Source organism: Podarcis bocagei (assembly GCF_964188305.1).
Source record: "Podarcis bocagei genome assembly, chromosome: 3".
NCBI lineage: Eukaryota > Metazoa > Chordata > Lepidosauria > Squamata > Lacertidae > Podarcis > Podarcis bocagei.
In genome coordinates, this window is record NC_138127.1 from 22,793,468 (window position 1) to 22,816,236 (window position 22,769).

Sequence of the window (22,769 nt, forward strand, 5' to 3'; positions counted from 1 at the left end):
TTACTATTCACATGCAGACTTGGGTTTCTACTGTTGGAACACACTTCAGGTTACACTGGGTGGGGAGAAACACCTGCACCCAGAACCAGGGGCGTGCTCATTGTACAGGCAGCACAGTGCTAGCCCCCAGCCTTCAATTCCCGGCATCTTCAAGTAGGGCTGGGATTTTCCTCTGTCCAAAACCATAATAATAATAATAATAATAATAATAATAATAATAATAATAATAATAATAATAATTTATTTGTACCCCGCCCATCTGGCTGGGCTTCCCCAGCCACTCTGGGTGGCTTCCCAAAATATATATATATTAAAATACTCTAATACATCAAACATTAAAAGCTTCCCTAAACAGGGCAGCCTTCAGATGTCTTCTAAAAGTCTGGTAGTTGTTGTTCTCTTTGACATCTGGTGGGAGATGTCAGGGCGCCACTACCAAGAAGGCCCTCTGCCTGGTTCCCTGTAACTTGACCCTAGAGAGGATCTCCCAGTTAGTGTAGAGTACTCAGTATAAGGCAGTTTTCCTTGTTCTTTTTATGTACATGGACACACCCTAAAAACAACATCAACAGGCTTAATCTGAGCCTGTTCTCACTAGGTTCCCTCCCCACTCATATGGAGCAATAACAAAATAACTTAACCACTGTCAGTTCCCATAGATCTGAGAACAGGGTTTCGTGGCAAAAGGAATTATCTGCCATATGTTGAAGATTTGGCCTCAGTGCCTCTTTCATTATTATTATTATTATTATTATTATTATTATTATTAAATTAAATTTGCATACCACCCTTTATCCGAAGGTCACAAGATAAAAATGCAAAATGTGTAATAAAAAGTAAAAGCAGAAAAACCAAACCAATAACCCTGCTCCTGTGAACACATTTAAAAGGCCGTAGAATGTTTAATCAGCCACAGGCCTGGTTATAGAGAAACAATTTAGACAATGAACAAAATTAAAACTTTAAAATGGTGCGATGCGCTGTTACTATTTTGCCTTTATAATAAAGCAATAAACATAGAAACAGAGTTATTGTGGTTGTGGGGTATGCAAGAGAATGTTTTGTGGGGTTTTGCTTCTGGCAAAGTTCAAGTCGTAGTGATTGCTAAGGGTCAGTGGGTCAAAACTAGAGAAAAAATACTAAAGGAAAATGTCTAAAGCAGTATTAGTTTCACCAAAATATGCCTTTAGCTCTCCCCCCCCCCAGCTGTTTGTTGTCTACCAGATACAATATTCAGGCTCCTTTCTCTTTCACTCTTCCCAAAGCCAAAACATACCAGCCATCAAGCAACTACTAAATTATATGACTGCTTTGAGGGAAGTTATTTTGCACATACAGAGATAAAGCAGGAAACTTATATGTCCATTTGCTATTTACTGGGATAAAAGTTAGTATAAAGAAAATTCTTTTGTTCATTGAGCAAATATCTATGTATGTCAGGTAACACTGGATCATTAGGGAAACTGTCTAAAAATGTCCCCCCCCTCCAGTATATGGCTTTTGGATTAATGAGAAGGTTCTGGGCTAGCTTCACACAGAACATAAATATAAAAATATATTTCAAAAGATTTGCATGTTCATAGATTACCCCCCCCCAAAAAAAAAAGAGTTGTTAAGGTGCCTTGGAGCATGAAAGAGTCCTGAGCTTGCTCTCTGGAAGGTTATAATCGGGGGGAGGGTGTATTCAGCCAGAAAACGCCAGAACTCAGTTCTGGCACCTCTTGGGTGAGGCCCATTGCCATTCTGAGAGAACGAGGGAAGCATTCTTGATGCATTCTGGGACCTCTTTTTCTAGAAAAATAGCTGTAGTTACAATTATATAGTTTTATGTGGTTTGGATTAACATTTAGGGATGGTATGAGGTAGAGTAGGGTCCTATGTCAATTGAGCCTCTGAATCTAATTATCAACAAGAATCCGTAGGAGAACAATGTATTATTAAACTATCCAAAGGTGAACAGTGTGCTGAACACCTAAAGCGGGCTCTGTTTTCAAAAATCTTCACAGTCCAATACAGTCGTACCTTGGTTCGCGAACGCCTTGCGAGTCAAATGTTTTGGCTCCCGAACGCCACAACTTGGAAGTGAGTGTTCCAGTTTGTGAATGTTCTTTGGAACCCGAATGTTCAACACGGCTTCCGCAGCTTCCGATTGGCTGCAGGAGCTTCCTGCAGCCAATCGGAAGCCACACCTTGGTTTCCGAACATTTTGGGAGTTGGATGGACTTCTAGAACAGATTCCGTTCAATTTCTGAGGTACCACTGTACATTTTTCTCTTTAACAACATTGTAGAGCAACAGGTGTATGTTCTCAATGGCATAATACAGAAATGGACATAAATGGAAATCTCTTTAATGCCATTAATTGAACTTTGTTTTCTACACAGAGCATTAAAGAAATTTCTAGAGGTTTCTAGCAGTTTCAGCAGGCATTTCCTCAGTCTCAGTGGCTCACCCCACCCCAGACTTCCACAGCCATGGGTACAGCTGTTCTCGTGGGCATGACTGATAAACACTCGAGTTTGTGCAAGTGGGCATGTATGCACAGTCACTTTGAGATAAGCACTGCTTGTTTATCTGAACCAGTCCTTTTCAGTGCAATCCTAGACACATTTACTCAGATGTAAGCACATCTCCCAAGTAATATTAGGTTGTATGAAATACAGCCTAATTCTCTTTTAAACTTCCAGTATGCACTCATGGGCTGAGAGATTACAGTAATTTGATATGTTTTAAAAAATAATAATATATTTTTACTGTAAATGTTGACATTGAACATTGCAAATTTCTGATTATACTTACTGCAGCATTATAACTAGTTGGTGTAGGTGCTAAATCAACATCTTTGTTATATAGCCAAATGAAAAAAAATGGATAGGGCCTCTGTGTCTTTAATAAAAAGCTGAACTTGTTGAAATTCCCTCTTGTGTAGAACTATTGAAAGTGCAGGAGCCCAGTCTTCTGGCCAGCCTGTTAAGAACCTTGTTTCATAGCTGTAAATCATTTTGCTCTAAAGCGAACTTAAAATCTCACTCAGTTAGACTGTGAAGTTAAACTCCAGAAGTTTAATCATTAGTAAAATATACCTCATGTAAAATCGACTGTACTGCTAGAGATCTGTTTTTGGATTGTTCTTTAATAGTGGTGTTATTACATATCTAAATGTTTTTTCTCACTGTTTTGATTCTGTAAAATAAAGAAGTTTAGAAAGTTGTTCATGAAATGTTTTATTAAATGCGCAGTTATTTTTGTTACTCAGCGGTGTACAAAAGCATTGGTTTATATGTAACTGAGCTTTGTTTTACACCATTCATAACCTTAAAATGTGAGCAGATAGTTGTGTTATTAGCTTTCTTTAATTACTTGAATGTACACAGAACTTCTCAGCCTGTATTGATTCCTTGTGATGCATTTTCATTCTGTACATGTGATTCCAAGTAGGAATTTTGAAGGCGATTTATTATTAATATTGTTTTATTTCTTTATGGATGGTGCATTCTACAGATTAATGTGCAGCAGGATTGCCCTCTTTGTTTTAATGTATAGCTCAACAGAGCTTTCTTATCATATAAAAATGCTACTTATTGTAAGACTAAAGAAAACCGAGGTGGTGTAACAATTGGGAAATACAATAGATGCCCCGATTATGGTGTGAAAGAGTAGGAATTAAAACAAAGTTTACCACATTTCTGGCAAATATATTTATATAAAAAATAATCATGGTAACTGAAGGCCAACCGTATTTTGTACAGCTCTACCCCAAAGGACACAGATTTCACAACTAACATATGAAGATAATGGGTGGAGTTCAACTAACTTTTACTTGGAGTAAAATTAGTAGACCTAACTTAGTAATGTTCCTTGATTTAAATGTGTCTGCTCTGAGTAGGCCTAACCTTGAATTCCACCCATTGTTTTTATTGCATTTTTAATTTTAAAAGGTTTTGTTTTCAGTTCCAGTGCCTGCTTATTTGTCTGTTAATATTGGTCCATTCTGTGGTGCCATGCATGCTACCCTCGCATGTCACGTGTTCTCCCAAATACGTGCTTTAGTCATCTTTTGAGTTGTTTTGAGGGACATTGGAGCATTGTTGGTAGGTGAACAAAAATACCAAGTTTTTGTGCTTTAAAATCAAAGGTGACTGCAGCAATTATATCATAATCAACTTGTTGAACAAGAAGTATTTATGTGTTTTGTGATATGTTTCTACCATTAGATCTCGGAGATATTTAAAGTACACCTAATTTATCCTTCTGTTTCCTGAGTTTAGCCCCTTAGGTGGCATATAGAACAACTCCAAGGCTAGTCTATAAGCTTTCTGGGGCCCATTACTATTGAGGTAACATTAGTTAAACTCATATTGATCCACACTCATGTTCTTCTAATGGCCTCTATCCAGAAACTCTAAAAGGTAGATGCCCTACCTGGCGCTGGAAACTCTGGTTGGTAGACATGTGCCTCAAATGTTCTCTGTCAGGATCCTGGGTTTCCTCCTTGCAGATAGCTATAACATTCAGAAATAGCCAATGTTATGCCCTCCAGATAATGTAGTGTTCGCCAGCTGGTATGGTCACACTTGAGGAATGATGGCAGCTGTAGTCCAACCACATTTGGAGGGTTCTACATTTGCCTACTCCTATTTATTCTACATCATTGCAACTGTGTCTGCTGGCTGCCATTTGCTTGCTTGGATGCTTCTTCCCTGGGGAAAAGCCAAAAGAAGTCTAAATAAGAATCAGCCTTTTCAGACCCAGGACCCAACTTCAGCCCAAACATGCATGCAACGGATCAAGAGTGGCGAGCTCTTTCTCTCTTGTTAAAAGACTGAAGTTTTGGGGATGCCATTTCATTCTGTTAGTAGTACTACTTTCCACATGGGTCCTCTACATCACATAGAAGGTCTCTATGCTAGCGCCAAGCATAACATTTAAAACGAAGATCCACTTGGTAAGCAAGGCTGCATGTTGCACATCTTCATGTGAAAAAGCTATGCTTTTTTCAGCAACCTCCCCAGAATGGCTGTAACTATAATACCTAACAGTTTCTAGTGACGCATGGCCTGGCCCAGCACACAAAGCAGGGATTTGAACATAGGAGTCCTGTGTTCAAAGCAAGCATGAATCCCTCCCATTCCTCTTATAGTAGCTCCCTTTCCCCCAAAACTCTTTCCCCTTTTTATTTCAAAGCAAGTTAAAAGTTTGATGGTGCCTAATTTTCAGGTTTATGATTTCTACTGTAATACTTTGTGAAATCCATTATGTTTCTTGTGCGCCACACTTGCTATGGATGTATGTAATTCGCTGTCAACTCCCGGTCAAAACTTATTATCGGGTTTGTTTAAAAGTGTTATGAGAGAAAAATAAGTCATTTTGATGCCTGCTGTCATCCTCAGTGAAGGGTTTCTAATCCACTCTTGGAGGACCAAATCAAGGCAGGGTGGTAATTCTAGAAGATTGTGAAAGGGGGACTTAGCAAGCAGCCCCTGGATCTCATGATCCATTCAGTTTCATTAGGAATTGGTGGAAGGAATGTTTTAAAAAGAGCTATCTAAATTGCCATCATTAGTGTAGGAGGGAGTTATATTTTTATCATTCTAATATTGGGAAAGAGCTTAGGAAAAGTATATATTCTATGATTTCAGGGCACTCTTATTCCTTTTTTGTTTATCTCCTCTAGGCTACAGAGGACAGAAAGGTGAAAGAGGTGAGCCTGGAATTGGCCTGCCAGGTGATCCTGGTCCACCTGGCCCTTCAGGTAAAAACATACGTTCATATTTATCATAACCAGAACAGCGGATTAGTAAAAGAACTGTGAGAGGGAGGTGATACTTCTAAGATGGGTTGCATATAAGCTGCCCTTTAGTGCATGAAAGAAATGCCTTTGATCTTACTTTTTAAAGCGTCTCGGCCCAGTAAATACAGCTGGTTTTACAATATTGTTGCTGTTGTTGTTATTTGCTTAGTCATTGGTATGCTGGGACCACCTGGAGCTCCTGGAGGACCAGGTCCACATGGCCCACCTGGGCCATCAGGAAGATGCAACCCAGCAGATTGCTATTACCACGTCTCTCAAACTCAGCCACGAACAACTGGCAAATGAAAATCTTCTCCGGAAGTACTTTGATTCCTGGTTTACCCCTTCCTTGCTTCCCTCCTGCCCTCCTACCTAATTTAAGCTTTAAAATACTTGGTACCTTTTTTTGGTCTATATACATGATATTGTGTGTAGGCATTTTACAGAGCATCTCAATGGAGCAATGTTTATTTTCCAGTTAAGCCAATGCCGAGATGTTGTTTTCTTGAGTTCATTCCATGTGTTTATAATTTTAGTCTATTTTTCTATAGCAAAAGGCAATTTTCTTGCATTCTGATGGCCTGTTGACCTCTTAATGGTTTTTAACCTTAATACTTGCAAAACAAAATGTACTGTCATATATCTTATTTAGCTTTTGCTGGCTACCGTATCTTGATGGCTTGGAGTTCATACATAACAGCAAAAGCTCTGCTTGCAAAACTGCATCCAGAGTGTTGAAGCTTTCGTGAATCCTTGAGCAACTCTTTGAGAAATCAGCTGATATTTTTTCATGCTCCTTCTGCCCTTGTGCAGTATTGTAGACTTTGCTAGAAATTTATTAAATTTCTGGAAGCACTTTTCACATAGGAAACTTTTTTTAAAAGAAAAGGAGCTGTTGAGCCTCTCTCCCATTAATTGTGACACAGGGGGTGAGAGTGTGGTTAATGCAAGACAGAGCCTGGAAGTCGCACATTGGTCTCAGTGGAGCTTATTTCCTGGCAAATGTACTTGCTGGCTTCATATGTGAAACAGCCCTTAATTATTGAAGGCTAACTTAGTTATTAAGTAGATTGTTGATAATGGCTCCTTCGTATTGTTCACTTGGCTTTGCTCTAGTCCTTTGCACTTCTCTTGCAAGGCAAGTCTCCCTGACCAATTATAGCCTCTGTGCTACAGGTGCTTCCCAACCTTCAGAAGCTTTTTGAGGGGCACAAGAGTTGCATTGGAGTAGTAGAGATAATCCAGAATCAGGGGTCCTGCCTTTGTGCAAATGGAAGTGCTTCCATTAGGGCAAAGCCTTAATAAGATACCACCCTATAGAATTGTGTTCTTATACTTAAGCTAGTCATGTTTATATGTCAGGGGGCTTCTGCCTTATTTTAATATACCAAGGCCTTTATCTCAGGTAAAGTTCTGACAATAATACATTGAGAAGTTTGTGTATATATGTTCAGATAGAAGAGGATGGTGTAGCTTGAACTAGTACCCATGTATTTCATGAATGATGTCTGCCTTTCATGAATGATGTCTGGTCCAATGTTAGCATTTTTTCTAGAGTGAGTTTCAAAGTTCAACAACATTCGTGCAGGCCAGGCTAGCCTGTAGTATTAAACAACCTTTCTGTTTGAAATATTCAGTGGTTGGGGCAGATTGACATTTTGTTTTACTTGAGGATAAAATGACCATACACAGTGAAGGGAAAGAGAACTGCTGAGCAGATATATAGCATCAGTAAATTAAAGTTCTGCCATCTAGGATGAATAAAAGGGAGATGCTTCTTAAAATAGATATTGCTCTAGGAGACAGTGGTCCTCAGCTGTTCTTGGGAGAGATGTAGCTACATCAAAACTCCATTAAGAAATGGAAGGGTAGTCAAAGGCAGCAGAAGTGATAGGTCCTTGCTGATGGGACTTGGGAATCATTTAAAGACCACTTCCCATGTGCAAGTTAATCCTATAACTGAAAATAAGGACTTTCTTTATGCTGTTCTTAAAATCAGGGCAATTGCAGGCCATTCTTATCAAAAGAAGCCCTTCCCTTAAGGATTTTAGACTCTTAAGGGTTGTATCCAACAAAATCCTACTCAGAGCAGACCCACTGAAACTTAATGCACCTAAATTGGTCATGTTCTTTGATTTAAATGGGTTTACTCTGAGTAGAACTAGCATGGCTACAACCCTAGAACAGGGGTAGACAATTTGGTCCCCTCCATATACTGTGGACCGTGACTCCCACCAACAATGACTGTAGGTCATGCTGGCTGGATTTTACAGGAGTTTTCCACAACATCTGCATGTTGGCTATTCCTGATCCACAGTGTCTTGTGTGAGCTCTCTGAGAACATAGGAGTATGAATGTGAGAAAATCCACAGAGGTAGCTATGTTAGTGTGATGTCAAAAAACAAGAGTGGCAGTTTAAAGACAATATATCGTGGTGACATAGCCTTTGTCAGATGCATGAAGTGATTACCTACTGTAGGTATGTGTATATATATATTAGTGCAGAAAGAAGTGAAACTAGCCCAAGCAAATGCAGGAGATATCTATAGGTGTATCATAGTACTATGGCCACTTTCACATTGCTGTTAATTGTGTGTGTGTGTGTGAACATATATAGTGCAGTCTCACCTGTGAGGGGCCACATTCTGCAATCTCAGCATCTTTATGCACAATCTGAACTTTCTCCATGTTCTTCCTCCTAAGCAATACGGCTCACCATAGCTTATAATGGCATGAGCTGCATTTTTTTACAAAAAAATAGCCTCATTGTTCACTCTCCATAGTCAAGACAATGCAATTATTTGATTGCTGTCATGATCCACAACACACATGTTGGGGCATGATCCATTCCTGTGTGTGTGTGTAGCTGCACCAAATGGAATACTCTAAAGCAGGGCTCAGCAACAAGTTTGCTGTTGAGGACTGCATTCCCCTGGGGGTAACCTAACTATCAAGGAAGCACATGCCAGCTGTGGCCAGGACTGGGGCCCTTGGTAGGCAGTGCCAAGCCTAATGGTGGCCAGGTACTAGAAGCAAAATTAGGTAGGCTCACTTTTCTCTATTGGCCACCCCCTTTCTCTCCACGCCCCATGCCAACCCCTCCCCTTCCATTTTACAAGAAATTATACTGATGATTCGGTGAAATTAGACACCATGAGCATCTCTAAGCTCTGCTCTTTGGTTGTGAAGACTTTCCCTCTGCCCCTCCCCACTGCAAGTGTCCTGACATTGGCTGGATACAAGCACTGGACAATGGGTCCACCCAGTACCTGCCATGGAAGGCCACAATATGGGCCACTCTCTTGTGTAGATCCAGTCAGCTTGCTGCCTTCCAGGGCTGTAAATGCAATCTGCTCTTCTCACGTGACCCTGAAGAAAAATGGTGTGCGATGGAAGGATGGATTGGCTCCCAAGTTTTTACATATATATTTTCTGCCCCCCCCCCTTTATAAAATAATAAGAGAGATTAAGACAGCTGAAGTGTGGAAGATATGCTCAAAATTGTTAAATTCCTTGGAAATAAAATTTGGTCTAAACTGAGCTTCAACAAGCCCCTGCTTTAATAGAATGCAGTCACATCAACACTATTTTGATGGGGGAACTGGGTTTATTCTGTTTGTTTTCAGTATGGTTGCATGTACTGCAGGACAGATATATTGTTTGGCAGGGGCATTTTTCCTATTCGGGTTGTCACTCCTGCCTTATATGAACTTCTCCAGCGATTCCAAATTTTGCTGAAAAAGTCTCAGTATTTTAAATTTAGAATTTCTTTTAGACTTTGCTTTAAAAAATAAAAAAATATTGAGTTGTATTTTAATATATACAAAAATATTGAGTTGTATTTTAATTAGATTATGTAGAAAGCTAATCAGAGCAGCTCAGTTGATGTATTGCTTGGTGCTGTGTGTATATTTTGGGTTTTAGCTAGTTGAACTAAAATTTTGATAAGGTACCTGGCAGTATTATTTAGAGGTTACTTTACTTGAATTTGTCAGGAACATTTATATATTTTGGGGAAAAAATATTTTTAATTCACATTGTTTATAGTTTTGTTTGTGTCTAAGTACTTGGAAAAAGCTTTCCAACATGTTAATGATTTTAATAGTTAATTTGGATCATTCAGATCACTTTGAATCATTTTTCTTGTCTTTAATGCTTTCCTTTTTTGAAAAGCATTAACAAAACTTTTTTTGTTATATGAAATAGTGTATTTTGTTCTTCTAGTGTCTTCACTCAGTTTTTAAGATGTGGAGCATATTCTGTATTTATAGCTAAATGCAACAAATCAGGAATAACTCTGTAGCTATTCTATTTTAATCGAGGCGCATGGTGTCTTGAAATGAGCACTCTGTGGTCTTTTCCTGTTTTATCTTGTGTGTGCCAGAAACCAAACATTTGCAACTTGTTTGTCATTTTAAGTTAAACTCTTATTTCCGTATTCCTGTTCTAATGATATTTTCTCTAATAATTTTATATATGAATATCAGCAAACTTAAACAGCAAATACCACATACAAACACACACACACACACACACACACACACACACACACACACACGAATCAAATAACACAGTAAGAAAATTCTCTTGCTCCTGGACCTATTGAATACAATGAGTAACCAAAATAGAATGGAACACTGTCAGCCGAATCCCACGAATGGAATCCATGTTCAGCAACAAGTTTATGCTTGCAAGTCCTTCCCTATTGGTTATGAAAGTGGTTTTCAAAACTGAGAAACACTTTGCACAGTACTCCCACTCCATGCAAACGCTAGCAAATAAAAATCAGCCTGGTCATCCACTCTGATGGCGCTGAACATCACAGCACTGTCAGACATTGTACTGTAGAGCGGGAGACTGCATTCGGTGTCCCCATTTCTTCCCCCACCTCTAACATCTAATCATCTGTTTACTATTTACACAAGAATATCTCTGGAGAAGGAATACTATGTGCAGACCTGAAGGCTACTGCATGTATTATTTCAGTGGTGTGTGTTCCCATCATGGTGCCTTGCACAAGCCTATTATCAATAAGAGAAGTTCCTTTGCTCATGCAAAACTTCTTTCCAGCTACCAGTCATACAGTGTGCAACATTTCAGACTTTGATCTAGTTCACTGTCCAATGAAGGAGAAGCAAGCAAGCAAGCAACAATTGAATCAACCCAATTGTGCCTTATTGGATCAGGTGCATAGTTGCAATCTAGTGATTTAAAATGGATTACCTGGGGATGAGGGTTCTAGGCGTTCCATAATATTTTGCCTTTCTTCTGAGCCCATTGATGAACGTGGCCAAAACGTTTTGCGCAAAGCCCATAATGATTTGCCTCCCACCTGTATCTCTTTGTTCCTGCTTTACGTTAAACTGTTGGTCATGACCCAGGTTTGCTGGCATAGCTTAGTGCATAGCCTTGCACAATTTTTCTGAACAGTTACACGGTCTTGTCTCTAGAAAAAGCTCTCAAAATGGTAGGAATGTTAGAGAAGCTACAATGAAGTATTTTGGTTTAGTGGTATAAGTAATATGTAGAATACAATGAGATGTGTTTTTATTCTTCGCATCAGATTATTTTAAAAGTTCCATTGATGCAAAATTCATTAAGATTGCTTCAGAATTCTCTTTAACAAATGCTGTGTTTAGAAGTATTTGGGTTTGTAAAGCTACTGTAGGTTAGTTAATGTTAAAATTTTGCAGTTCTTCAGGGTCTGTGCTATACCTCTAAAGTCCACTTGGTGGCATGAAGCACATTTTTGTTTGTGCATTTCACTTAAATAAGGATTGAATTCTACAAATGTATATAAGGCAGGAAATGGTGAAACGTTTATTTCTATATAGTGCACTAAGTTTCCATTTTTGTGTCCTTAAGTTTAATAGATTTCTTTTTCTTTATTGGTCTTAAAAAATTTTATTTTATTTTATTTTATTTTATTTGATAAATACAGGGAACAATTCAGGCAAAGTTTCCCCACCCACCACCACCACCACTTTGAAGTCCCGCTGTTTTTCAGCATTGGAATTCATGGGGCTTGACTGTGCTAACTTTGGCTGGATAGTTCTCAGTTGCATTGCTTCTTCTTCCACGAATGACTGTGACATAATCACAATTTATGATTCAACTTGTTTATAATGTAGCTTGTAGGTAATGAAACCACAGGTAGCCCATCTCAGGCCCGCAACTTGGCGCAAAGTGGAGGGGATCCTTGCAGGGATCATGCTGAACTGCTCCTCTTCCCTCCCACATTGTGTCACATGTCATTAGGGAAGAGGTAAGTCTCTTTCCTTTTTGCAGAAATAAACATGCTTTGTAAATTATGTGGAAGGTGTAGCCTATTTATCTTTGATATTAACATTTTAATATCAGTATTTTTGTATAAAAAGTGTATTTGGTTTCAGGGATTAATAAGAGCGCTGGGTATAGGACGTTTTATTCCCTTCTCCCTTTGTCCTAAATCTTCCTTTTATTTAAGGTATGCAAATGTTTTCTAGATAGTCAAAGCTAGTTTTCAACACATCTGATCGCCATTAACAGAACTTCAAGTCATTATGATAATGGTGCAGATTTCCAGATTAGTTGAAAAGCCTTCAAGTGTAATCTTGAATCACAAGGGAAGATGTTATATATAAATAGACCAAATCCATGTACACAATTTAGGAGAACGAACATGAACGCCACATTCTAACAGAGTTAAGTATACTCAAAAAAATATTTTAGTGGGCTTAAGCACACTTCTGTCCTAGAATGTAAGCTCTGTTCATTGTCAGATTTATCTAATGAAAAGCAAATGCATTTAAATGGTTTTCTGAATTTTTCTTTGTCAATACTTTTTTCAACTATTTCAATTGTTGAAGTTTATGTTTTATTGTTGCCTTTCATTTCTGAATAACTAAGCACTAGTCTTCAAAACCTGTCTATAAGATTCTGTTGGCATCTTGCCCACAAATGGAAAGTACAGCTGTTTGCACATGCTAAGCAGATTATTTTATCTACTTGGTCCCTTTAGTCTTAAATGAATTTTGAATTGAAGTGAGCCTGATACTATCAGGTATATTTCTTGTGTATCTATAATTGTAAACAGGTAGTTACGTTTTTATTTAAAGCCACATTATAAACGTGTGGATTTCCTCCCGGAATTTTAACCAAATTCTGTATTATGCATTTTTGATGGACTTTGCATTTTCCTCCCTGTACATTTGTTTTATGTTACTGGATTTGTAAAAACAGTTTTATTTCTCTTGTCAGATAATTTCATTGTTTATTTCTGCGCTACTGCTATGGTTAAAATAAAACTTAATTGATCTAAGCATGACGTTAGGGTTGCTTTTCTTCCTATTTTCATCTTGAACCTGACATGCCACCAAAATGGAAATAAAGTATATTGGTCTGAATAGCACTTGGAAGTAACAATGCATAGGAATACAGTCTAAGCATTCTCTCCCATGGACTATTGCTGCCAAATTTAATTTATGCTTCTTTACATGTAAGTAGCAACTTGATGATGAAAGGAAGCAACAGTCTTTCATGTGAACAGCTTTCAAATCCTTGCCTGTCTTGAAGCAACACTTCATCTTTTTCCTTTTTTTAAAGTGCTCTTTTGTGCAAATCTGGTAGATCGAAAATTGCAATTTTAACTTGTGTTGAAATTTTAACTTGAAAAGCTGCACACATGCAGTAATAAACAAATACTGTGCCTGCGTGCACAGCTACAATGGTCCTCAGGCTTCTGGCACTACTTGTGGGTAGGAAAGTACTAACTGAAGGGAGGTGACAACACCACACAGTGTGAATACATCCCACCAAACACTGCCCACTAGTGTGAATTGAAAACACAGTGAAAACATAAATGTGCACATGGAAATAGCGACCCACATGCACATTAATGTCCAGGGTGGATATAGCCACCATTTCCTAAGACAGGCTGCTAGGAGAAATGGATTAAAATTGGGATTGGAAGAACAGTATGTTTCTAGCGGCAGCTGCATTAAACCTGGTTCCCTGAAAGAAGTTCTCCTTTTCTGAAAAATTCTAACTGCAAAATAGAGAAGGGGAAGTAATGAAGATTAAAATAAGGGCACTTTTATTTTTGTCTTTCAAGATGACAGATCAAAGAATATATATAAATTGTAAAACAAATTTACACAGTAGACTGATTGATACAATGCACTTTGTTTCCTTGAGAAATGAAACATATAATGGGACTTTTTTAAGAAAGTTTACCTCCTTTGTTTTATTTGTGTTTACCATTCATACAAAAAAAATGCAAAGGGGTTAAAAAACATTATTTATTTCAACTTTTATACAACCAGAGATGTGACTTCAGATCATTTAAAATAAATAAATTTGGCAATGAATCTTAGCTGTTTCCAAAGATTTAGATTCCTTTACCAGTGACTTTTTGGCCTCTTTGTTTAATTTCAGACACGTGGTGGAGTTGGCAACAGTGTTTGTTCCTTTGAACAGAATTCAATACATGTTTGAACACAAAATAAAAATTTCTGTATGTAGCAGTTTCTTCACATGATATATTATGGGTAACGTGGCATTCACACCCTTCTCAGTGTGCAAAAGCATTTCACATGTTTCCGCATGGCGGCCATGTCTGTGTATTTGAAATTAGAGGAAGCTACATGGGAAAAGGTGAATGCAAACAACCACAATTTTACAGTTGCTTTGGATAAAGTCAACTGAATTACATCATTCTCTCTGATGCTGTAATACAGTACAATACAAAGAGGGGAAAGAAATAATAATAGTATTTGGGGAAGGTGTCTTAAAAAAGACACAGCGGCCTTTCACCATGATGAAAAAGAAAAGCCACCAGGTATCACTTAAAAAAAATAGTTGCCATGTACCTGTTTGTACAGGTTGAAGAGGGGACAACCAGTGCATGCAAAGTCTTGTCAAGCCTTGGATAGAGGAATTCTCTTACGTTTTTACTGCATGCATCTCTTCTGCTGTTTTCTCTCTGTTGTCAAATATATGTGCAGATAGTACATTGTTGCCAAACACTCACGTCGCAAACTTTTGCACTTTTCACGGCCCTTTCACATTGTCCGCTCGTAGTCCTGCTTGCACAGTGCAGGCTGATGGCTCACAGTAACCAGGAGGGCCAGGGGGCCCTGGAGGCCCAGGAATGCCTGGTAGGCCACCTGCTCCAGGTGGGCCTCTGTCGCCATCTCGCCCATCGGTTCCATAGCTGGGTTTGCCTGGTTCTCCTGCGGAGGGAGATGCAGCACATGGATCAGGAGAGTTCAGCATGTACGTCTATATTCACCAACCTGAACCCAGTGTCTCATGGAATACTGCCTTTCAATACAGTACGAAACAGAAACAACTCCATCCAAAGGAGAAGACCCTAATCTGGCATTCAAGTTTCCCCTTCTTTGGTTCACAAAAGGATAAAACAATAGAATTATTCCTTAAAAGCAAACGAAACAACTATTAGAAACGTTAAAAAAAAAATAAACCAGCAATATACTGAAAACACATTGGTATTAGATATCTGGGGTAAGTTTGTCTGAACAAACATAAGGAACTGCTTTATGCTGACACTGACTTTTTTCTTGGGAAGAGATTTTTCCTAGTTCTAGTAATGCTGGGGGTTTGAATGGGGAACTTATGTGTTCAAGGCATGTGCTATATCAAGGGGGGCATCTACTTCAACCATGTTCAATCTGATGGGCAAAGATTGCGTTTGCAAAAATCACAGGGTCTTTCCCTTCCTTGGCAGAGCATGAAGGCCGAATTTCCCTCGAGCGGCCTGCTTTTGAGACTGCATAGTATTATTGGAAAGAAATCTTGTTCACGGAAGAGGGATGAGATTGTTAAGAAATCAAGGCAACTTGAAAAGTTTTGCGCATCACGAACAGAGATACTTTGAATATATTTATAGAAGTGTATGCAATTCATATAAATACAGAGTCCTTAAAAGCTGCAATCCATACTTTTAATATAGCAAATTATTTGTGCCATAGTTACCTCTAGTTACCACTAGAGGGCACTTGTGTTGCATTTATAAGCAAGGGTTTCTCATTCTGCAGTGCTTCATATTGGTACAGTAATACAGCAAGCTAAATTTTAAAGAGTCCTGCAACCAAAATCAGATCTAAAGGATTTGCAAATCCTTAAGCATGCCATGTATTCTGGAAGCCAACTTGCTATTTTTAACTTAATCATTGTGTTCTCGATCCTGACCTTGTACTATTTTACCACACCCTGCAATGTTGGCAGTATTAGGTATAGAACTTGATTCTAAAATTTTATTCCGTGGCTTTCTGAGTTGCAGGCTGGCTTTTATTAATGAGTCAATTGAGAGCTTCCCATACAGTTTTGAAGATGTAACAAACAGTGGCACAGAAGATAATTTGGATGCTGAGCTGCTAGTTTCAAGGGGATGCACTGCCTGCCTTGATCATGGAGATCACAGCATTACCAAAAAAGAAGGGTGAAAGGAATTGAGACATGGGGTTGGGGGGGGGCAGTTGTATGCATATCCTAGTAATTAAGCATTCACTCCCTTGCAGACAGACACCCACATTTCCAGGGTTGTTAAATATAGCATTTCATGCACAGCTGCACAAACATTTCTTGAATTTCCTAGAGCACAGGTGGGGGGGGGGGGAGAATCTGTAGCCTGCTGGGTGCCACTGGGCTCCAACTCCCCTCATACTTGACCGCTGGCTGGGGCTGACAGGAGATGGAGTCCAACAGTATGGGGGGGCTGTTGGTTCCCCACCCCTATCCTAGAAGCAAAATTTGGTATTTACCTGGGAGTCCTGTTGTGCCTGGTAAGCCTTTGGGTCCTCGACCTGGGAATCCTCTCTCCCCCTTTTCACCTGTTTCACCTAAAACGTATTAATGGAACATTATGTGCAATCTGCATGAAGAAACGTTCTGCACACACAGAGACACTTAAAATCAGTGGACAGGACAAATGATCCGCAGCTCAAGTAATAACAGAGATTTAGAGAAGAGCAGATTCAGTTAAACTAAATACGTAGCTTCCCACTACTAAATCCCCCCCACAGTTAGAACTGACTGCTATCTCCACAATCACACATTACAGATCCAATTTCTAAGCAGGGACTTTGCCCTTCTATACTGGTTTTTTGTTCCCACTAATCTTGCCCCCACCCCACTCCCTTCTTCCCTTTCTGCATCACATCACTACACGAGAGTGGATCACATGCCTGGATGTAAAATTTGGGTTGTTAAGCATTTAAATAAACAAACAGCTTTGAATATTATCAGGAATAGTTACACTGTAAACAGTAGGCTTCTTCTGAAATGACTAACTTGAACGATCACCTGCACTATGCAATACTGGCAACCAGAGACCAGTTTGCCACCCTAGGGAGTTTTCTGTCTGGCGTGTTCACCTTGGTGGCAAATAAAGTGGAGGCCTCTTTGCTGTGCACCTTCTCTGAGGTCATCACAATTTATTTCTAGCTCAGGTTTCCCCCTTTTCATGGCCCAATTCTGGGGAACTGCCCAGAGTTTGACATTTTGTAATAGCTATTGGCAGTAATGTTGATGGGACACCATTGTATCATATTTTGTTATAGGCATCGCAACTTGCTGCATCCTAATGTGTGCTGGCTCTGGAAACCAGATTGCTGGGAAGCTTTGCCTTCTCCCCCCTTTTATGCAGCATAATTAGCAGCTTTTAGCATTCCGTTCTTATTCATTCTGCAGAGTCATCCCCTGTTCCACCACATTTAGATGTATGTGGGTTCTTCCAGGTGCTGATTACTGTGCCCCAAAGTAATTATTAGGTTGCCAGAGATCAAGTTATTTTCATCTAAGCTTTGTTAATTTCACTTCCTTTGTCCTCTTTCAGCCACCTCTGCTCTTGGAATGCAAAGACCAAGGCACACGGTTACTGTGCTCAAACAGATCTTTGTTCCTGTTGAGCCAGCAGCCTGAATTGTTATTTCCAGGTCCAGCTATCCCCAGTCTGGCATTCCAGTGCTCTAATCACTTTAGGAAAGTTCACAGTGGCAGGCCAAATTGAACTCGGTGCTGGTTCTAGACCGTTGGCTACCCATGAGCACAGTCCTATCCGCACTCAATAAACTATGGCTCATCATTCTACAAAGGCACTGCTGCACACCTAAAACTGGTTCTGTAGTGGTTTATTTGTCATGTTATTTCCTGCAAAGGTGAGTTGCTCTGTTCAAAACCCCTAGCCTACCTCACAAAACTACAGTAGCCAGGTTTGCCTATGGAGCAGTTTACTATCTATAACTGGGGGAAAGCAAGCAAAAAGCAGTTGAGGGTGGGGGGATGCTTTCAAGACAAGGGAAAATAAAGCATCTCACATCTATGAAGTAAGTTAAATATTAAAGGTTGCTGTTACAAACCCAAAATAAAATAAAATACGGCCTTAAGCAGAAACTGCTTTATGACCAGTGATGCAATTTCTTTCATTTTTGGCATTTTGTCACCCATTTTTTTGACGGGGTGGGGAGAGGTGGGTGCAAGTCATTCCTTGCTTTGTGGCTCAGTCAAAGGAGAACAAAGATGAGACATTAAATTAGCAGATCTCATTTAACTACAGTATTGAAAAGTGTGGTTTTCTTGCATAGTGGTCCCTCTGCAATTTGTGATTCTGAGCGAAGTTCAATATAGGGGCTAAGCCAAAGGGCTTCTCAAAACACATTTTTTAAAAGAGACTCTCCCAACAGCTTTTGCTCTATTCAGAGGTTTGCAAATGTGCCCTTTAGTGACAAAAGCCCTAGGGCTAATGGCATCACTAGAGTAGGTAATGTTCCCAGACACCGTTAGATCCACAGTAACAATATGCTTAAGTGTCAAGTTAGCAGTGGGCCAGAGAATGCATGCAAACCTTGCTAAAATGCCACACTGGTGTAATCCCAACCCTGTCTAGCCTGATGTCATATTGAGGCTTAGCAAGAAGTTTCAGATGAGAAACTTTACATTCAAAGGATGAATGTGCTCTATGTTTTTAATGGGAAACGAGCACAAACAGCCGGGCCTGGGAAGTGAAATAAAATTCTGCATAAAAGGACTGGAGAGTGTTCTGAATGCAACAATGAAAGGTGAGGAGGAGGTCTGTTTCTATCGCCAAGGCTGCAAAACCTGTGCACACTTAACAGGGATTAAATGCCAATGAACTCAGCATTGCTCTCTTCCAGGTGAACATGCAAAGGATTATGGTGCATATAGCCTATGTGATCTCAGTTCTTTCTTTGCCACTGTGAAAAAAAGTAGTAAATAAGTATCTCCCTAGTTGGGTTATTCAGCTCAGAAACAGGAAGCTAAAACGATCATGGCTGCAGCTAGTTACACAACTATACGGCCCATTTATTTTAATGAGAATTGATGTAAGCAAGCAACGTGTGTCGCAAGACCTGAGGCAATGATTGCCCTGATCTGGTTCCAGCACAAATCTGCCACAACTTCCACCTGCCTCAAACAATATCCAACTTGGCCTCTCTTGCATGATGCTCCAGCAGACCCAGGTACCCTTCTGCAGCAGGACTCTGGTGTAGATAGAGGTAAAGGGTAAAGGAACCCCTGACCATTAGGTCCAGTCGTGACCGACTCTGGGGTTGCGGCGCTCATCTCACTTTATTGGCCGAGGGAGCTGGTGTACAGCTTCCAGGTCATGTGGCCAGCATGACTAAGCCGCTTCTGGCGAACCAGAGCAGTGCACGGAAACGCCATTTACCTTCCCGCTGGAGCGGTACCTATTTATCTACTTGCACTCTGATGTGCTTTCGAACTGCTAGGTTGGCAGGAGATAGAGGCAATACCTTCTGCCTATTTCAGTTACTCATGGGACTCCCAGCTGGTTCATTAGAGGTAGTAAGTAGTACAAAGGCATCTGGTAGAATTGGACTGACCAAGAAAAAGAAGAGCAGAGAATGAAACCTCAAGAAGGGGAGTGTGCAGACAGAAGTCACAGGGGAAACACTTACAGAAATTAAGAACACAGTGTGCTAGGGGTGCTTGCTGTGTTACATACTGAGGTCAATAATGGGAAAAAGAAGAAATTTGCTTGTACTCTTTCCTGGAACGAAAATGGGAAAGGAACAACAATTTCTGGCATCAAAGCCAGGAACATGAACAAAGCTGAATCAATATGTATCAATTGTATGTGACGGATCCATTAATGTAGACAAACTTCCATTAAACTGCATGTAGTAATGATCATGCCACAGCAAATAGCTTCGGTGTGTTTTATATGCAATCCTAGCACTGAGCAGCCCTCTCTTATACATGTTTCCTTGTGGCTGAGTCCTGTTGACTTCAGGAAGCGATGCTCCCAGGTAAGCATGCATTGGTCTCTTACCTTTGGGGCCTTTCAGCCCAATGTCTCCAGGAGGACCCTTAAGGCCAGGCAGTCCTCGAAGCCCAAGCTGTCCTGGGAAGCCATTGTCTCCAGGTGGTCCAGGGGAACCCGGTGGCCCAGGGCGGCCTGGGAGGCCAGGAGCGCCAAACTCCGGCCTCCGAAGACTGGCAGCCAGTTGAGCCAGTTGCTCTGTTAAATGGGGGAGAAAGGAAGATGAATTACAAACTAAGTTTAATCTAATCATCTGTAGTATATCTGGATTTCTTGGTGGTTGCTTTTTTTAAAAAAAACTCATCACCCTTTTCATAAAAAGCAACATTTTCAAACCCATGTAACCATGAGGACTAGATGCCTATTGGCTTTTTTATGAATAAATAAAGAGGTGGTTTTTACAATTCTGATGAGACCCAGTAGACTTCAAAGAAGTTTCTGATATTAGGTTTTATATTAGATGTGGCAATTCCTTGGGTTTAAATACTTCCTAAAAACTGGGAGCAGAAGATTTCCATGACAAGGCGACGGAGGGGGGACATTTAGCATGCATCTGCCACATATATGCAGGTAGGAAGGTTATGAGTGGTGAGCAGAAAGGAAACTGAATCTCTTGCATGATAATTTGTTTTAATTCCCCATCTGAAAAGTTCTGTGATAACGTATCGGCCACACAGAGACACTGTGAAAGATGCATTTTTAAATTTATTTTTTGCTTGGGATATGGCATGATGTTTCCAGTAGTTCCCCCCCCCCCCCATTTTGATGCAAATGCAACACTTCAGCTGCTGAATCCTCAGATAGCCTTCAAATCCACCACAATTGGCCTCACATAACCTAATGTTCAAAGAACATAGAAAGCTGCCTATACCAAGTCAGAGCATTATTCCGCCTAGCTTAGCATTGTCTACACTGACCAGCAGCTGCTCAAATCTTTCCCAGCCCTACTGGAAATGCCAGGGATTGAATCTTCTTCATGCAAGACATGTGTTCTACCACTGAGCTACAGCCCTTCCCTATAGGGACATTCTAAACTTGATAAAAGGAGATGGGAACATTTATCTTCATAGCAAAGCTAAATCTGAAGTGGAAACTAATAATATACCCTGTTGGGCAGTTTTAAAAAATAGCAGTTGTGCTGAGAAGGCCTCAAATTAAATCACAGAGTGCAATAATGCCTCTTAAACTGCTGAAATACAGCAGTGCAACATCCCAGAGGACCTCGGCATCAGCCACTGTCAGCAGGGCACAGATTTCCTCCGCCCCGACACAGACGCAATAAATTCAAAGCTACAAATATAGCAAATTATAAAACAAGAATAAAATCAATGCTATTGCAATGTTTACACGCACGGATGACTGAAGGAACACAGTTCTCATTAACTGCCCATACTTTAGCATGTTTTATCCTATGTCAAAGTCTGCAATTCGGGAGCTGAGTTCTACCACAGTCTATTTGACACATCACTTACAGCCTTATTTTAAGGCTTTACAAAAGCAACTTCTTGAGCACCACAAAGTGCAACTAAATGATCTTTCTTAAACTACTGATGATCCATGTTAATTATAGCAATAGCACTGAGATGGCAGTTGTACTGGCAGGGGCTGGTGGGAGTTATCATCTGAAGGGCTTTGGGTTGGCAAAGGCTGCCTTTGATGGCTTTGCTTGTGGCCAAAACAGCCTTCATGTTAAAGGAGAAAAATGTCGTGGAGAATGCAGGAGCTTCTCCCCACCTGTCAGGGAACTGCCATCGGAGCTAGAGGCGGAGGGAAGGCTCCAGAGGGATGCCGGAGAGGGTCCCAGTAGGGAGAGGGGCAGCCCATTTGCTGGGGAAGGAAATCAGCGTAACACCAGTGGAGAAGGGGGGCCGATGGGGGAATCGGAGAGGAGGCTCCAAGACTCCTCGCCGGAGACCAGCGGAGAGAGTACGGGTCCTCCGCTGCCCACACCCTCCCTGCGCAGAAGGCTTCCGCGCAGGGAGACTAGGCGGAGACTAGGCATCAAAGAATTTTTGTGCTGGAAGAAGTTCAAGAAACGCCCACTGATGGATTCTGCCAGCGACTGAGACAGTCACGATGCTGGAGGCTGTTCAGTCAGAAAGGGTTCAACCAGGTAACCTAGCCAGGAGTGGCGGCAACTTACGCACGAGCAACCCCTAAACCCATTACACCACCCTTGCCCTCTTTTTGACTGGGTGCTGTGCCTTCCTGTCCTGCTGCCCAGAGTCATGCCAACAGCTACATCTAAACGTTTGTTCCCTATAAAAAGTTGGCGCCAATCCAATGACTTGGAACACTGTTCTTTCTGAATGGGAATCTTCAATAAGAAAAACCACCACCACCACACAAGACAACCCGCCACCCAAAAACTTCCAATTTCAGTTGTTTTCCACCCCAAATCAGCAGAGGTTCCAGCCAGCCAGCCACCAAAGCATGTGCTGCTAGGAGAAAAGCAGGCGACACACACAGTAAATGCAAGCTCTTGAGGGCCTCAAGCTGCCTCCATGAAGTTTAGTGTTTGGTTGAAAAAACTCATATTCGGAGTTCACAAACAGAAATGTGGTTTATTTACCTTGCAGAACTCTCATGCAAACCTGCTTAATGTGTGCATCGGTTGGCGCTCTGCCCTGAAACAAATAAGCATTCTGTAAACAGTGGGCAGAATTGCGTCCA

The 22,769-nt window shown here is 40.5% G+C and overlaps 2 protein-coding genes and 1 long non-coding RNA gene across 14 annotated transcripts in view; 1 reads left to right on the top strand and 2 right to left on the bottom strand.

Moving 5' to 3' along the window:
* Positions 1-22,769, top strand: part of COL19A1 (collagen type XIX alpha 1 chain) — a 219,116-nt gene that overhangs the window by 194,051 nt on the left and 2,296 nt on the right. For 7 of the 8 annotated variants that reach the window (XM_081186914.1, XM_081186916.1, XM_081186915.1 and 4 more), the window contains 2 exons: positions 5,675-5,752; positions 5,961-6,273. In XM_081186914.1, the coding sequence (XP_081043040.1) occupies positions 5,675-5,752; positions 5,961-6,097 (215 nt within the window). In that variant the 3' untranslated portion in view covers positions 6,098-6,273. Of the gene's footprint in view, positions 1-5,674; positions 5,753-5,960; positions 6,274-22,769 lie in introns of those variants that run through there. The other variant, XM_081186913.1, reaches the window with a different exon arrangement.
* The window catches only part of COL9A1 (collagen type IX alpha 1 chain), a 62,891-nt gene continuing 54,178 nt past the window's right edge, over positions 14,057-22,769 (bottom strand). For all 5 annotated transcript variants that reach the window (XM_081186924.1, XM_081186926.1, XM_081186927.1 and 2 more), the window contains 4 exons: positions 22,669-22,723; positions 20,106-20,294; positions 16,555-16,632; positions 14,057-15,003 (listed from right to left, as the gene is read on the bottom strand). In XM_081186924.1, coding sequence (XP_081043050.1) covers positions 14,822-15,003; positions 16,555-16,632; positions 20,106-20,294; positions 22,669-22,723 — 504 coding nt within the window. In that variant the 3' untranslated portion in view covers positions 14,057-14,821. The remainder of the gene's footprint in view (positions 15,004-16,554; positions 16,633-20,105; positions 20,295-22,668; positions 22,724-22,769) is intronic.
* On the bottom strand, positions 20,395-22,659 carry LOC308583164. Its single transcript, XR_014006101.1, has 2 exons — positions 22,271-22,659; positions 20,395-21,830 (listed from the first exon to the last, which is right to left on the bottom strand). It is a non-coding gene; the product is annotated as an uncharacterized lncRNA (long non-coding RNA).